This window comes from Salvelinus sp. IW2-2015, linkage group LG13 (genome assembly GCF_002910315.2).
Source record: "Salvelinus sp. IW2-2015 linkage group LG13, ASM291031v2, whole genome shotgun sequence".
Taxonomy (NCBI): domain Eukaryota; kingdom Metazoa; phylum Chordata; class Actinopteri; order Salmoniformes; family Salmonidae; genus Salvelinus; species Salvelinus sp. IW2-2015.
The window spans coordinates 50,359,413-50,376,960 of record NC_036853.1 but is presented as its reverse complement, the minus strand read 5'-3'; the positions used below and the strand labels follow the sequence as shown (position 1 = coordinate 50,376,960).

Here is a 17,548-nt window from a genome sequence, read left to right as displayed (position 1 = left end):
CTACTTTTATTTCACTACATTCCTAAAGAAAATATTGKACATTTTACTCTGACAACCAAAAGTACTCCTTACATTTTGAATCCATAGAAGAACAGGAAAATGGTCAAATTCATGCACAAAACATGTCGTCATCCCTACTGCATCTGGCCTGGCGGACTCACTAAACACAAATGCATATTTTGTAAATAATGTCTGAGTGTTGGAGTTTGACCCTGGCCATTCATACATTTTAAAAACAAGAAAATGGTGCCGTCTGCTCTGCTTATGTATTTATTGTTTTACTTTTAATACTTAAGTATATTTTAGCAATTACATTTACTTTTGATACTTTAAGTATATTTAAAACCAAATAATTTTACTCAAGTAGTATTTTACTGTCTGACTTTTATTTGAGTAACTTTCTATTAAGGTATCTATACTTTTATGATAATTGGGTATTTTTCCCACCACTGGTGATTTGTAGATCAGTCAGTCGGCAGTCGCCTGCACTGTCGGCTGCAATGTCAAACAAGCCCGGCATGTAAAAAGTATTCCAAAAACGCCACTTTATTCCTAAATGAAGGAAAGGGAGGAGTCTGGTTTTTCTTTTGCCCTTCCTTTTTCGGAAAATTTAACCAATCATTGTTCCTTATATGTTTTCAACTGGCCAATCACCACCATTTCACAAAAGAGGCAGAACTATTTCCAAGGATTCGTCCGCATTGACCTCGGCCACATCCTTCCTGCCCTTTAATTCGCAGTTTACACATTGGCAGACTGGAAATCCATCCAGCGAGTTTTATTTTATTTGTATATCTAAATTAGAAAATGGCGTTGCTAACACCTCTCCTTGCATTCCTCTACCACTTGCCGCAGGTGTACAAGTGGCTGCTAAAGCCATACTATGTCGCGTCTCTGTTCATGTCATTCGCGTTTCTCATTATCCGCAAGACGCCAGGCATCTGCGARCATCTTTCGACACAACGAGAGGATGGCAACCCCTGCGACTTTGACTGGGTCAGTATTGGATGGTGTAACAAATGGCGATTGAAAAATAGAGAGAAAAATGGTAGGAAGGATACGCGTGATTAGGCCGGGATAAAGACTGGTTAGATTGCCAATGAGCTAACGTTAGCTGTCCTATGCTAAATGTGATGACAGAGTGGGGGTTTTAGTTTGCTACATGAATGGCCATTCTGAAATTCGGTGGGAGCTGGCCTGGGTTCGACACTGAAAGATGCTATAGACTGTAACCCGAAACTAACTAGGAAAGTAACAGGCAGGTGATGTGAGACAGAACCGTGCAAAGGGTGGGTGTCCTGGGGAGTTTGCAGGTGCGTGCCCCCTCTGATACTAGGCTACCAGGACCTTGTTTTATCTAGGGCTGAAGTGCCACTACCACCATGAGTACACGCACCAGAACCACCCAAAAAAGTACACGGTGACACGGGCAATACTGGAGTTAGTTGCACGCCTGCCCCGACCCTGTAATGTAAAGCAGTAGATGACATGTCTATAGACTGAAATGCCCTGACCTGTATGTTTATTCTRTTCTCGTGTTCCACAGAGAGAAGTGGAGATCCTTATGTTCCTCAGTGCCATCGTCATGATGAAAAACAGAAGAGCTAGTGAGTATCAACCCTGAACTAGAGCCCTGTTATCAGAGATCTAGCAAGCGTACACCTACTTTTATGACCCATTCTCATCTGTTTACTTACTTGAAAACAGACTGACAGAGGCGGCACACACAGACGTTCCGTTTGTTATACAAAACTCATTGACCGGTACAGCAGCTCACTACCACATCACAAATTCACCCATGTACATATTTCATGCAGAGCTAAAGTCAAAGGTTAATCATTAGCAGAGTTGTACCCGCAAGTGTTTAGACATTATGAAACTGACCACCCCCCCATCAGTTGGTCATTACTAGTTACCACAGCCACACAGCMTTTAGAGTTTATTAGTCACATGCACAGGGTCACAGCTGTAATTGCAGGGTGCAGCTGGCTAGTGGTGGCTATTCAGCAGCCTGGTGGTCTGTGGGTAGATGCTATTGGCCAGTCAGTTTTTGTCATGATGCTCCTGTACTGCCTACGTGTTGGAAGCGGGGAGAACAGGCTGAGGTCATAAACCCCGCCTATTTCTACAATTGATCTTCGCAGCGGTCTAATGCACTGCATCCCAGTGCTAGAGGCCTCACTACAGACCCTGGTTCGATTCCAGGCTGTATCACAACCGGCCGTGATTGGGAGTCCCATAGGGCGGCGCACAATTGGCCCAGCGTCGTTAGGGTTTGGCCGGGGTAGGCCGYCATTGTAAATAAGAATTTGTTATTAACTGACTTGCCTAGTTAAATAAAATAARTACRTAAAARTYTKAWYYTWAMCYWWWCYRYYMWSYMWAYSMYWWKCCYWWMCCTWAMMTKAARWSAARAMARMAMASYWYWSTTTTGWTKWRWKKWWWSKWTAYRRYMWAKYYWWTKWKKMKKYTGTATCTCGGGTAAAMCCCCTCAGTTTGAGCTAGGGGTYTCCTTCAGCAGGCAGACATGTTTGTTTTACATGACATTCAACACATGGTTACCATTTCAGTTAAACGATTGGTACCCACACACATTGCTAGCGAAGTTTCACTTTTGTATCCACAAAGGCTAACATTTCAGACACTTAAACTTTGTCTGAGCAAATMATTTGGTGTAAAGCCATTGTTTTTGTTCTTGGTTACTGCTGTATATTCATGTTATTGTTCTAAGTATTCATCCAATCTGCTATGGCAAATGTCTTGTCCACACAGCCCTATTTAAGTTAATACTTTAGTGTTGTAAACAGACTGTTTTAATAGATCGTTCATAGGAAGCAATGATAAGGCTGTGTTGTCTGTTGACCTTGYGGTGTCATTGTGGTGTTTACGTTATTGTAGCTCTGTTGTTGGTCGTTGGCACTCCCTTCGTCTTTCATCTGCCTGTCTCTCCCTCCTCCCTAAAGTGAACCCCTCACTTGTYAGGCCTCAACTATAAACTGTCCCTCTTCCTCAGGCTCAAACAGTTTTGACACTTTTCACTTGTTTTCATAGTTCTTCATGTCACTCCTTTRTCTGTCGTTTTACAAAAACAGTTTGTTCCCGTCTTCTATTCACGTCTGTTCTTTCTCTGTCGCTCTAAATGTTATTGTTCTTTGTGTTCCCTCCCCAAGTTCTCTATTGTCTTCAACCTGCAAATTGTCCTTAATCTATGCAATAGTTTCTTCTTTTTTTTTTTAAGATAAAAAAAGGTTGTTTACTTGATTTAACCCCTTCTCTCCATTTCTCGTTGTCTCAGTAACGGTGGAACAGCATGTGGGGAACATCATTCTGTTCAGTAAGGTGGCCAACGTTATCCTCTTCTTCAGACTGGACATCCGCATGGGCCTGCTCTACCTCACCTTCTGCATCGGTCAGTACACACACTTGCACCACACAATGTGTGCATGCATACACACTTTGTTCATACAAATACATGGATACACACAGACACGCACTCTACTGTTGTGGTAATGAATTATACCGGTAAATGCCTAGTTAGATGACATGACCTATAACCTGATGACCCCTCATTCGGCTCTCTGATTGGCTGATTGTGTGTTCCAGTGTTCCTGATGACCTGTAAGCCTCCTCTCTACATGGGCCCAGAGTACATCAAGTACTTCAGTGATAAGACCATAGACGTGAGTACCATAGATTACCTCTAAGGCTCTACTGTGACAGACAATATTGCCATGTTAGTTTGAAAACAACACCGATGTGTGTATCAACAATTATACTTTCACAGGATCGCAGGTGACACCAGTTAGATTGTTTTTTACATTTCAGTTGAAAGTATTTTTATCCGGTGATTTGAAAACTGATCCACGCAGAGGATGATTTTAAATCAAAATCAAATTTTATTTGTCACAYACACATGGTTMGCAGATGTTAATGCGAGTGTAGCGAATTGCTTGTGCTTCTAGTWCYGACCATGCAGTAATATCTAACAAGTAATCTAACAATTTCCTAACAACTACCTTATACACAAGTGTAAAGGAATGAATAAGAATATGTACATCAAAATATATGGATGACCGATGGCCGAACGGCATAAGCAAGATGGTATAGAGTACAGTGTATATACATATGAGATGAGTAATGTAGGGAATGTAAACATTGTTTAAAGTGGCTAGTGATACATTAATTGCATCCAATTTTTWATTATTAAAGTGGCTAGAKGTGAGTCAGTATGTTGGCAGCAGCCACTCAATATTAGTGATGGCTGTTTACCAGTCTGATGGCATTGAGGTAGAAGCTGTTTTTCAGTCTCTCGGTCCTTGCTTTGATGCACCTGTACTGACCTGGCCTTCTGGATGATAGCAGGGTGAACAGGCAGTGGCTCGGGTGGTTGTTGTCCTTGATGATCTTTTTGGCCTTCCTGTGACATCGGGTGGTGTAGGTGTCCAGGAGGGCAGGTATTTTGTCCCCGGTGATGTGTTGTGCAGACCTCACTACCCTCTGGAGAGCCTTACGGTTGTGGGCGGAGCAGTTGCCGTACTAGGCGGTGATACAGCTCRACAGGATGCTCTCAATTGTGCATCTGTAAAAGTTTTTGGTGACAAGCCAAATTTCTTCAGCCTCCTGAGGTTGAAGAKGCGCTGCTGTGCCTTCTTCACCACGCTGTCTGTGTGGGTGGACCATTTCAGTTTGTCCGTGATGTGTATGCCGGGGAACTTAAATCTTTCCACCTTCTCCACTACTGTCCCGTCGATGTGGATGAGGTGCTGCTCCCTCTGCTGTTTCCTGAAGTACACAATCATCTCCTTTTGTTGAGTGTGAGGTTATTTTCCTGACACCMCACTCCGAGGGCCCTCACCTCCCTGTAGGCCGTCTCGTTGTTATTGGTAATCAAGCCTACCACTGTAGTGTCGTCTGCAAACTTGATGATTGATTTGGAGGCGTGCATGGCCACGCAGGCATGGGTGAACAGGGAGTACAGGAGAGGGCTGAGAACGCACCCTTGTGGGGTCCCAGTGTTGAGGATCAGCGGGGTGGAGATGTTTCCTACCCTCACCATCTGGGGGCGGCCCGTCAGGAAGTCCAGGACCCAGTTGCACAGGGCGGGGTCGAGACCCAGGGTCTCGAGCTTGATGACGAGTTTGGATGGTACTATGGTTTTAAATGCTGAGCTGTACTCGATGAACAGCGTTCTCATATAGGTATTCCTCTTGTCCAGATGGGTTAGGGCAGTGTGCAGTGTGATTGCGATCGTGTCGTCTGTGGACCTATTGGGGCGGTAAGCAAATTGGAGTGGGTCTAGGGTGTCAGGTAGGGTGGAGGTGATATGGTCCTTGACTAGTCTCTCAAAGTACTTCATGATGACGGAAGTGAGTGCTACGGGGCGATAGTCATTTAGCTCAGTTACTTTAGCTTTCTTGGGAACAGGAAGAATGGTGGCCCTCTTGAAGCATGTGGGAACAGCAGACTGGGATAAGGATTGATTGAATATGTCYGTAACCACACCAGCAAGATGGTCTGCGCATGCTCTGAGGACGTGGCTACGGATGCCGTCTGGGYCAACAGCCTTGCGAGGGTTAACGTTTAAATGTTTTACTCACRTTGGCTGCAGTGAAGGAGAGCCCGCAGGTTTTGGTAGCAGGCTGTGTCGGTGGCACTGTATTGTCCTCAAAGCGAGCAAAGAAGTGAGACAAGACATTGTGGTCCGCGACGGAGTTCATTTTATTTAAGTAGTCCATGATTGACTGTAGACCCTGCCATGTGTCTGAGCCGTTGAAATGCGACTCTACTTTGTCTCTATACTGACGCTTAGCTTGTTTGATTGCCTTGTGGAGGGAATAGCTACACTGTTTGTATTCGGTCATGTTTCCGGTCACCTTGCCCTGATTTTAAAAGCAGTGGTTCGCGCTTTCAGTTTTGCGCGAATGCTGCCATCAATCCACGGTTTCTGGTTGGGGAAGGTTTTAATAGTCGCTGTGGGTACAACATCACCGATGCACTTGCTAATAAACTCGCTCACCGAATCAGCGTATTCGTCAATGTTAATGTCCAACACTATGCGGAACATATCCCAGTCCACGTGATCGAAGCAATCTTGAAGCRTGGAATCCGATTGGTCAGACCAGCGTTGAACAGACCTGAGCGTTTCCTGTTTTAGTTTCTGTCTATAGGCTGGGAGCAACAAAATGGAGTCGTGGTCAGAATTTCCGAAAGGAGGGCGGGGGAGGGCTTTGTATACGTCGCAGAAGTTAGAATAACAATGATYCAGGGTTTTGCCAGCCCGGGTCGCGCATTCAACATGCTGATAAAATTTAGGGAGCCTTTAGTGAATCTGATGGCTGACTTGTGACCCGGTTGCAGGATGAGTTGGAGAGAGACAACAGGGTGACGTGGATCGTAGAGTTCTTCGCTAACTGGTCCCCAGAGTGTCAGTCCTTTGCCGCCGTCTACGCAGACCTCTCCCTCAAGTAAGACAGCGACTAATCTTCACTATACAAGACAAATGTCTCCATTTTAATGAATTGCACCGTAAACCCATAGCTTCAATCAACATCCTCTCCTGGATTGTGTTCCCTATTAGTATCACCTGTCAGTTTGTGGTGCGACTAAAGTGGTAATGCTATTGCTGTGAGTTTGTTGGGAAATTTATTTTTTCTCTCATGGTTACAGGTATAACTGTGCTGGGCTCAAGTTTGGGAAGGTGGACATCGGCCGGTATGGAGACGTGTCTAAGAAGTAGGTCCCTTTTCTCATTCACTCTCTTTCCTTATATCTAAGTGAAGTAGGTTTCTGATTGGACGTCTGATTTTGAATCGTTGTAATTGCTTCCCTTCCCCCATCGCTCTTCTCCAGGTACAAGGTGAGTACCTCTCCCCTCTCCAAGCAGCTGCCCTCGCTGCTGCTGTTCCAGGGGGGCAAGGARGTGATGAGACGCCCCCAGGTGGACAAGAAGTGTAGGGCCGTATCCTGGAGCTTCACTGAGGTGAGAGGAGTGGTTTCAAAGCAGAACATAGAAATGCGCACACACCGGGGTTTCCGTTAGCTGATAATAGCTGACTTTTAGCGTGTGTGAGAGAGAATTGGCACCAGCCCATTGACTGGGGGAGAGGGAAAAATTGTACTTATCGGTCTAAGTTAATTAGCATCATTTAGTCTACAGTATATTCTCTATGTATTTTATCACACTCGTATAGGATACAGAGCCCTTGAGCGGGAAATCTGTCTGACACCGTGAGAGCTGCTGCAACAGCATCTAAAACAGAAGATGCGTACATAGGCGACGGAAGGCATGCTCTTCAGCACGTCACGCACCACTTTGCCATGAACTGGAGGCAGTATGCATTTTGAAAATATATACTTCATTGTTTTGAAACCTGAATGCTTTAGTACATATTGAGGCATGTCTTACCTTGCTTCAAAGTAGCCTAGCCAAAATCAGACCAAACTCAGATCTGTGGAGGCAATTATTTTATATCAACTTTCTTTYATTGTCTGGTAGCCAAAGGCGAAATCCGAGTCATATTAGCAACCCAATGCTAGTTGTTGCATATTAGATTTACCCTCTTTCTAACGGATGTTTTCATCTCCGTCACATGAAACGGCTCGCATGTGCGGTGCCCTTTTGACAACTTTAACTTTATTTTTTATAAAGCCTAGTACTGGTTGTATGAGTTTGGGATCTACCGTCCCACAACTGTCCCAGAGTCMGTTTGGAATAGGCTATTTCTTTCTCGACAAGCTGATTTAATAGAATAGGTGAACCTTYCTGCTATRCGGGACAGTAGATTGACATACGCTAWGTGATTTTGCTGTTCGTTACTTGTCTTGGCTGAGGAAAAGTWAATGTGGACAGTCATTCTAACACCCTCAAAGTGCACATCAGAATTTGGTAAGAAGGACCTCACATTGTTGCATCCTTGACTTCTGTTAATATGAATKACCATCATCTAAATGTGATTTGTCATTCTGAGCACCGTGTGTGAACGCCCTAATCCGGTTACGCACCTAATGCATATACTTCCAGTTCATTTCACAAATGTCCGGAAACCCTGACACACTCAATCTCACTCTCAACAGGAGAACATCATCCGGGAGTTCAACCTGAACGAGCTCTACCAGAAGTCCAAGAAACTCAATAAGTCCAAGGGAGACCAGAGTGACAAGATCAACGAATCACAGTTCCCGCCGTTGCCCGAAGAGGAGGAGCCTGAGGTCGACGCCCAGGAGGAGGAGACCAAGAAGGACAAATAGAATTGTCGGGGGGKTAGTGGCCTCAGAAGAACGCTGTGACATCACAATGGGACTAGGTGGTGTTATGTTCTATCGAGGGAACAAACACGATTGTTACGAATCCTTTTTTATGTTGCTATGTACAACACGACTTGAGTTGCAAAATGTGATTATGATTAACTCAATATTAACTAAAATCTGAACTGTACAGTTAGATTTGTACGTCTCCATCATACTTATGAGTTGCATCGATCCTTCCTCCAGTTCCCTGGAGAACCTCTATGCTCATCATTGGTTGTGTCCCAAATGGCATTTTATTACCTAATATAGTGCACTAGGGAAAAGGGTGTAACTTATGACTTAACAATTGAATGCATTTAATATTGGCACACTACAATTATACACTCCGTTCATAGTGTTTCACTTGATTTAAAACTTTTCCCATTTGGGATATAGTGTGAATTTACACTCCGTCCAGTCCATGCTTGGTGAGACAAATTGCATGCACCCATTGAACTGAAGTTACATTGGCTTCGTCTGAAATGACTTATTGGTTCAGACACGGTCAAATATTTTACGCCATCTACCTATCTCCAACTGGGTCCGTGATGATAAAGTAGGGTGTGTGTATATATGAGCCACGTCCCAAAAGGTTGTCTGAGAACTTTTTTTTCTTCTTCCATAAGTGGTTGTCTGAATTCTGTTATTGTCACCGACTAGTTTTCAGTTCAACATGATGCTGAGGGGAAAGAGAACACAGAGCGTTTTGCTATTAACACCAATTCCATGTGAGAACTAGACCTGTGTTATTTTGTCGTCTACAAAATAGTCATATCAGAGATGGAGTTGAGGTAGTCTCTCCCTCACAGAATAGGGAGAATTACATTTTTACTTTCAAAAGCTCCCATTTCTGGACTAACTTCTTAATTTAAACARAATTAACACATTCTTACACCAGCGCCTCTAGGCGATGAAACAGAACATTTTACTACCTGTTTGACATTCCCTTGGTTACTGTAGAATTGTCTCAACGTTCTGTTCAGAATATGTAGACTGATTCCGTGTATGTTTGCTCCTGCCTGCTGTGAGAGGTGTCTGACATGTTTTTTTTTTATGCAATAAAAATGTGTACATGAAYACATTGAGTCTGGCAATGTTCCCGAACGCAGGAACATTGCATTATTATTAAATAAGGCATGAGGGGGTATATGGCCAACATATCACGTCTAAGGGCTGTTCTTAGGCACAAATCAGAGTGCCTGGACATAAACCCGAGATGCCTTATTGCCATTATAAACTGGTTACCAGTGTCATTAGAGTAGTAAAAATGAATTTTGATATACCACTGTCAGCAAATCAGCATTCAGGGCTCGTCCCACCCAGTTTACAATCGCAGATAAAAATGGGGATTTAAGCGTTTTGGTGGCATAACATTCAACATTTTTAAAATACTGCATAGTTTCCTAAGAACGCAAAGCGAGGTGGCCATCTGTCGGCGCAGGATGTTGAACCTACATTTTGGCGCCACCTTCTGGTAGTGACGGCATTTAAGAGTTATGGAGGGAGGCGAGACATGAAGCCAAGATTTGAGCCCCCCCCATCAGTAGGAGTTTGCTCCCTACATATGAACCTGAGAACTAYTTACAGGCACCACTGACTGATGTAAACCCCACAATCATTCTCTGGCCCCTCTGTGGAAGAAATTCTGTTAAGTTGCATGAAAATCTACTGTAACTGGATCAACTTACCTTTTAATAGCCAATGTGGMATCCTTTGGTTCTACTCTGAATGTGTAGTAAGTAGCCTGTGTTCTGCCCTTTCTCCTCATGTGTTGCATTGGCAGACCTCAASTACAAGCAAAACAAAGCAAACTGCCTTTGGTTTTAAATACTTTATTACCAATGCTCAAACACACACGCACATACACACATGCACACGCCCACACACACAGAGCTATACAGTACTTTTTTTTACATTTCAAAACACCCAAGTCCYGGGCCCGTACTTGTCTAAACATCATCTGTAAGGGCATTGGCTGTTCCTGATGGCAGTCAAACATATTTGCCTTCTCATTGGGCGACGTGCTTTTTTTTAGTCCTATCCCATTTCGTTTCATTCTACGCTCCTGACTGGTCAAACAAACTGTCAGTCTAAAGCAATGCCCTGTAAATTGTCTTAAAATCTTGCAAAAAAAAGAAAAGTACAAATTAAATATAAAAAGGATGTTACTGACTTTCAGCTGCTCGTCATTGGTTTAAACCATTAACGAATAAAAGAGTAGGCTGATATGAATCTCTTGCTCTCTCTGGATTGGTCGCGCCAAAGCATGTGATCCTCGCTAGTTTCTCAATAGGTCAGCTAGTGGAAGGCAACCAGAGATGTCAGTATCCRGACCAATAAAACAAAACATTAGGTGTGTGTTATGGCATCCTATTCCCTACATAGTGCACTGCTTTTGACCAGAGTCTTTTAGGCCCTGGTCAAAAGTAGTGAACTATATAGTGAATAGGGTACCATTTCAGACACACCCATTACAAAGCTCAGAAGTAAACAATCAGAAAGTACAGCAGGGTATTTCTGAAATATGCCCCAAGAGAAGTCGAGTGGTTACTGTGTATCAAAGGACTTTAAAAATGCTACATCGCCTTCTTTTATCAAATACATTGGTTCCCATTGGCTGAACCATATAATTGTCCAGCTCCTCTCTTTGGCTGAAGACTCAAAACTCTGCCTCTGATTGGCTGGTGCAGCCATCAATCCAAATGAGCCGCATTCTAGTGCTAGTCGGAACTAGGAAACGGACATTTTCGACTTGCTAACTGGTTGAACGTGGCACGTGTTTAACTAAAACCAGTTAATACGTCAGAAATGTCCAAGTTCCGACTAGCACTTGAACGCGGCAACAGTTTTTTTCCTGTTTGGTTACAATTCTGAAATTAACTCAAACCAGAAAAACCCTATCAGCCCGTAAAAAAMAAAAMAAATCTTATCAACAGCTATATATAAATTCATATAAAATAACATTTTGAAATTAAATAAGTAAAATTAAATTAAAAACACCTCGATTATCAAGGCCATTGCTCCAAAGTTTGTTTAGAAAAGGCTGCTCCATCTTTAAAGTACAGACCCGATGATTGTGTCACTGGTCGAGTTTCTTATTTTTTTTATCATTCCATTGGTCCTTAAGTGAAATCTCCACCCACCCGGGGAACCAGGCCAACCAACAAACAAAAAAACTCCAATGATCCTGCCGTCTACTACAGTTTAGCATCTCCATTTCTGATTGGTCGAAAGAGAAYGGCAGCGTGATCACTAGCCAATCACAGTGGTCCATAGTGGCCGGTGCATGCCGCAGTCACCTTTAAATGCCACTGATTGGAGGAAATCAGCATAAATTCCAAACCATATAATTCTGTACAGAGAATGAATCATTACACATTTATGAATGAATGAAAGTACATTTCTTTCTTTTTTTCCTCTCTTTTAAATATGGGCTGTTTTTACAGGCAGCCCAATCCAGATGTATTTTGCCCAATCAGATCAGATCCTTTTACTTTCTCAGAGCTGATCTGATTGGTCAAAAAAAGATCAGAATTGAGCTGCCTGTGTATACGCAGCCATGTTGATCTTCCTTGTTTTATCCAATAAAGGCAAACCCAGTCGAAACTGTCAGTCAATCATTCCCACAGAGTTCAATCTGCCCAGAAATTGGTGGATTGTCAAAGAGTCCCGCCTCTTATGATTGGCTCCCTGGGCCCGTAAACCCACCATGTCATAATGGTGCATTGTGTTCTTGAATGTGATTGGTTAAACAACTTCCTCCCGATTAGTTCTGTAGTTCCTTGACTGGAGGTCTCTGAATGAGAGGGGAAGTCCGGAGTCCATCGCATTTGGAAGAAGAGCAAGAAAAGTCTGTCGTTTYACTCTTCCTCATCACCCAACTTTTAAAACGTCTGCCTATTAAAAGCTTTCCTCTCCTGAAGGGTCCGAGAGGCAGAAATATCATCAGTCAATCTCTGACCCCTCCTTCACCTCCAACCCCTGACGCCATTAGTCGGAGTGGCCGCCCGTCAAACTCAGACTGAAATCTCATAGGTGGTCCCGCCGACGCCCGTCACTTTCTTCACCCCGCCCCCCGGCTTGTGGGCGGGGCTCTGGGTGTTTCCAGGGCTGGGATAGGCCTGTCCGGGGCGAGTGGACATGCTGATTGGGTGAGAGGGGGAGGAAGGGGTGGARCCTGAGGAGGAAAGGGAGGACCTGGGCTGCCCGTTCGTCCGGCTGAACAACTTCATCTGAATCTCGTCCCTGGATAGAGWGAACGAGAGAGGGAGGGAGAGAAGGATTAGTTAAGACATTTTAGAGGAAGAGCACACACTCAGCGTATATACTAAATGGCACCCTATCCCCTATATAGTGCACTACTTTTCACCAGGGCCCAAAAGAGCTCCTATTCACTTTAGGGAATAGTGTGCCTTTGTGGAAGCATTCCTAATCAAATGGATAGGATATATCATGCAGGGGTGGCACATACAGATATCTTCTACTGTAAGCCTGAAGTCAAACAGAGGGACGTCATGCTGGATAATGGTAACACACGCAGAGGGCAACAGGATAAAACACATCCACAACTACGTCGATAACACAACCATGATCTAGGGTGGACAAAATGCATTTTGAGATGAAATAAAACACTTTACTTTATAGGGAGATTAAAGTCCTCRTATAATTGCTTTGTCATGACCATAATACATGATTACGAGATAAAATAAATAAAATAACGGATCGGATGGCTGCGTCCCAAATGGCCCTCGAGTCCCTAAATACTGTACACATTTGGACCAGAAAGTGGTCAACAGTAGTACACTATATAGGGAATAGCATGCCATTACATAATGTACTGTGATGTCTCATAACAAAGGCCTACACGTACAGTAACAACACCATYACATAGTGAAGGGAACCAGGACAGGCGACAGAGAAAGACTGAATGGAACAACTACAGCAGCTGAAAACAGACAACGKGYMCRTACCAAATGGCACCCTCTTCCCTATAGAGTGCGCTACTTCTCACCAGAGCCGTGGTCAACAGTAGGGCACTCTATAGGGAACCATTCGGAGCTGAACCAACAGAAGCAGTGATGAGAAGAAGCAGCGACTCTACAGACGAGTGGAAAACAGACAACGGGGGGGGGGGAAAGAGGTAAAGGAACTCACAGGAGCCTGGGAGGAGGAGGAAGAAGAAGAGGAGGACGAGAAGGAGGAAGAAGAAGGAGGCAGCGGGCTGCAGTCAGTCGGTAAAGAGCAGAGCCGTTACTCACTTAGGTGCCTGGATCCCCCCTCCCGCCCCTCCCCCTCCGGCCGATGCCGACGCTTGCGCACCATCCGGTACTGCATCTCCGCGCCGCGCCGAGAGTACGACAGAGACTTCCCGCGGCGGAGGGGTGGGGGAGCGCGGGGGGTGCGTGGAGGGGGCCAGGGGGTGTCCGTGGACCGGGTGCGGTACGGGTAATGGTGGGGGGCGGCCGAGTCGGACAGGAGCGGGGGCCGGGAGACAGCGGGTGTCTGGAGCTGTGGCTGCTGTGGTGTGGTGGTGGGTGGTGTGGTGGTGTGGGTGGGGGGTGGGGGGCCGCGGAGGAGGGAGGGGGCTGAGAGTGGTGGGAGTGGGGATGCGATTCCTGGAGATAGTGGGCGCGGTGTGGGGAGGAGAGGAGGGCTACGGAGGAAGGCGGAGGGCTGGTGGAGCTCTGCGTTCTTGCTGGCTGAGCTGGGCCGACAGGTAGGGGGAGGAGTASCCCAGGAYGGGGGGYGGGGCSGGGGTACGGTGGYGSCCGGGCGACATGTCGKGTGCRGCCRACTCAAAGTCGGGGCYCTCGGAGGGCGTGAGCAGGCTGTCGTACGATAGGCTGCCGTTGCGCGGAGGAGGCGTCTGATTGGCCAGGCTCTTGTAGCTCGTGGAGGTTGTCGCCTCGGAGACATGGGCCGCGTTGTGGGCGGAGCCAGAACGCACGCTGGAAGAATGGGAAGCACCTCCCCCTCCACCGGAAGATAGAACCGTTGGGTCTGAAAAGGAGGGGTAGGAACGTCCCCCTAGGGAGTAACCGGGGATACCGCCACCCCCTGACCCTGGTGCCCCCCCTACTGACCCCCCTCCTCCGGGTCTGTCTCCACCTCCTCCCAATCCTCCTCCCCCTCTCTCCCCTGGGGCCTCTCTCCCATCCAGGCTGGGTTCAGAGCGGAAGCCAGGCTGCTGGCTGGACTGAAGCAGAGAAGACGACTCCTTCAGACTGTCCCCTCGAATCATCTGGTGGGGGGAGAGAGAGAGGGTGGGGTAGAAAGAGAGAGAGAGAGGGCGGGGTAGAAAGAGAGAGAGGAAGAGAAAAAGAAGAGCCAGAGGTAGAGAAAGAAAGAGGGAGAGAAGATAGCCATGTTAACTCTATCCTGGAATGAGAATTGGATGTCCAAATGTACAAACACAGCACTAGACCACTACCAATAAAACCACAGTGGGAAGAACAAGGCGAGACATAGGGGAAGGGAACAACTCTTTCAGACCAGATGCATGGGCTTCACTATACACAAGGGGTCTGCTGCAGGGGGAAGAATATACAGGGCTACAACTTGTACAATGCCCACAAGGCTTCTGTTACAGTATGTTATCTTTACAACACATAGGACAGAAGAGTCCTGCACCTTTAATAAAAAAATGTAACACACACACACAGTATATATAGCCAGATGGCTGTGGGATGGGGGGGTGCACATGTGTGCCCAGTGAAAYAATAAGCTTGTGTCTCAAATGGCACCCTAGTCCACATTTAGTATTAGCCCCAACAAACAATCCATTCATGTAACTCCTTACGTGTTATCCTGTTGAGCCCCAACACATACCATTCAATTAATCTTACTGGTGTTTATCTGTTAGCACCCCAACAACATCCATTTCAGATTAACTCTTACTGTTTTATCGTTAGCTCCAACAACAACACATTCATTACACTCTACTGTGTTTATCTGTTAGCTCCAACCAACAATCCATTTCATGACTCTTACTGTTATCTGTTTAGCCCAACAACATCATTTCATTAACTCTTACTGGGTATCTGTTTAGCCCCAACAACATCCATTCATTAACTCTTACTGGTTAATCTGTTAGCTCGCAACACATCCATATTCATTAAACTCTTTACTGTGTTATCTGTTAGCTCCAACAACATCCATTTCATAACTCTTACTGTGTTATTCTGTTAGCCCCACCAACATCATTTCATTTAACTCTTACTGTGTAAGTCTGTTAGCCCGAAACAACATCCATTTCATATTAACTCTTACTGTGTTATCTGTTAGCTCCAACAACATCCATTTCATATAACTCTTACTGTGTATCTGTTAGCTCCAACAACATCCATTTCATTAACTCATTACTGTGTATCTGTTAGCCCCAACAACATCCACTTCATTAACTCTTACTGTGTTATCTGTTAGCCCCAACAACATCCATTTCATAACTCTTACTGTGTTATCTGTTAGCTCCAAACAACATCCATTTCATTAACTCTTACTGTTTATCTGTTACCCAACAACATCCATTTCATTAACTTCACTGTTTATCTGTTAGCTCCAACAACATCCATTTCATTAACTCTTACTGTGTTATCTGTTAGACCAACAACATCCATTTCATTAACTCTTATTTTGAGTCCCAAATGGCACCCTATTCCCTATATAGCAGCCCGTGGCCCAAAGTAGTGTACTAAATGTGGACTAGGAGTGCCATTTGAGCACAAGCTTATTGTTTCACTGGGCACACATGTGCACCCCTCCCCCACAGCCATCTGGCTATATATACTGTGTGTGTGTGTTAAACTTTTTATTAAAGGTGCAGGACTCTTCTGTCTATGTGTTGTAAAGATAACATACTGTAACAGAGAGCTTGTGCATTGTACAAGTTGTAGCCCTGTATATTCTTCCCCCTGCAGCAGACCCCTTGTGTATAGTGAAGCCCATGCATCTGGTCTGAAGAGTTGTTCCCTTCCCCATGTCTCGCCTTGTTCTTCCCACTGTGGTTTTATTGGTATGTGTCTAGTGCTGTGTTTGTACATTTGACATCCATTCTCATTCCAGGATAGAGTTAACATGGCTATCTTCTCTCCCTTCTTTCTTTCTCTACCTCTGGCTCTTCTTTTTCTCTTCCTCTCTCTCTTTCTACCCCGCCCTCTCTCTCTCTCTTTCTACCCCACCCCTCTCTCTCCCCCCCACCAGATGATTCGAGGGGACAGTCTGAAGGAGTCGTCTTCTCTGCTTCAGTCCAGCCAGCAGCCTGGCTTCCGCTCTGAACCCAGCCCTGGTGGGAGAGAGCCCAGGGGAGAGAGGGGAGGAGATTGGGAGGAGTGGAGACAGACCTGGAGGAGGGGGGGCACCAGGGTCAAGGGTGGCGGTATCCCCGGTTACTCCCTAGGGGACGTTCCTACCCCTCCTTTTCAGACCCAAACGGTTCTTCTTTCCGTGGAGGGAGGTGCTTCCCATTCTTCAGCGTGCGTTCTGGCTCGCCCACAACGCGGCCCATGTCTCCGAGGCGACAACCTCCACGAGCTACAAAGAGCCTGGCCAATCAGACGCCTCCTCCGCGCAACGGCAGCCTATCGTACGACAGCCTGCCCACGCCCTCGAGAGCCCCGACTTTGAGTCGGCTGCACGACCGAATGTCGCCGCCCACCACGTACCGCACCCGGCCCACCCCCCATCCTGGGGTACTTCCTCAGCCCCTACCTGTCGGCCAGCTCAGCCAGCAGAGAGACGCAGAGCTCCAGCACAGCCCTCCGCCTCCTCCGTAGCCCTCCTCTCCTCCCCACACCGCGCGCGCAACAGCCTCCAGGATCACGCCCATATCTCAGAATTCCGCATCCCCACTCCCACCACTCTCAGCCCCCTCCCTCCTCCGCGGACCCCCCAGCCCACCCACCACACACCCACCATCACCAGCACCACACCTACCCACAGCAGCACAGCTCCAGACACCCGCGCTCTCCCGGCCCCCGCTCCTGCCGACTCGGCCGCCCCCCACCATTACCCGTACCGAACCCGGTCCACGGACACCCCCTGGCCCCCTCCACGCACCCCCCAGCGCTCCCCGCACCCTCCGCCGCTGGGAAGTCTCTGTCGTACTCTTCGGCGGCGGCGGGCGGAGATGCAGTACGGATGGTGCGCAAGCGTCTCGGCTCGGCGGAGGGGAGGGGCGGGAGGGGGATCCAGGCCACCTAAGTGAGTAACGGCTCTGCTCCTTTACCACTGACTGCAGCTCGCTGCCTCCTTCTTCTTCCTCCTT

The 17,548-nt window shown here is 46.4% G+C and overlaps 1 protein-coding gene and 1 pseudogene across 1 annotated transcript; one reads left to right on the top strand and one right to left on the bottom strand.

Moving 5' to 3' along the window:
• Positions 1-659: 659 nt before the first annotated feature.
• On the top strand, positions 660-8,440 carry LOC111971631 (thioredoxin-related transmembrane protein 2-B). The gene is made up of 8 exons (XM_023998486.3): positions 660-996; positions 1,547-1,607; positions 3,296-3,409; positions 3,604-3,680; positions 6,358-6,464; positions 6,667-6,732; positions 6,850-6,979; positions 8,074-8,440. The coding sequence occupies exons 1-8, from the start codon at positions 808-810 to the stop codon at positions 8,245-8,247; spliced, it is 918 nt and encodes a 305-aa protein (XP_023854254.1). The 5' UTR covers positions 660-807; the 3' UTR covers positions 8,248-8,440.
• Positions 8,441-10,102: 1,662 nt separating this feature from the next.
• LOC111971334 (palmitoyltransferase ZDHHC5-A-like) overlaps positions 10,103-17,548 on the bottom strand; it is a 49,197-nt pseudogene continuing 41,751 nt past the window's right edge.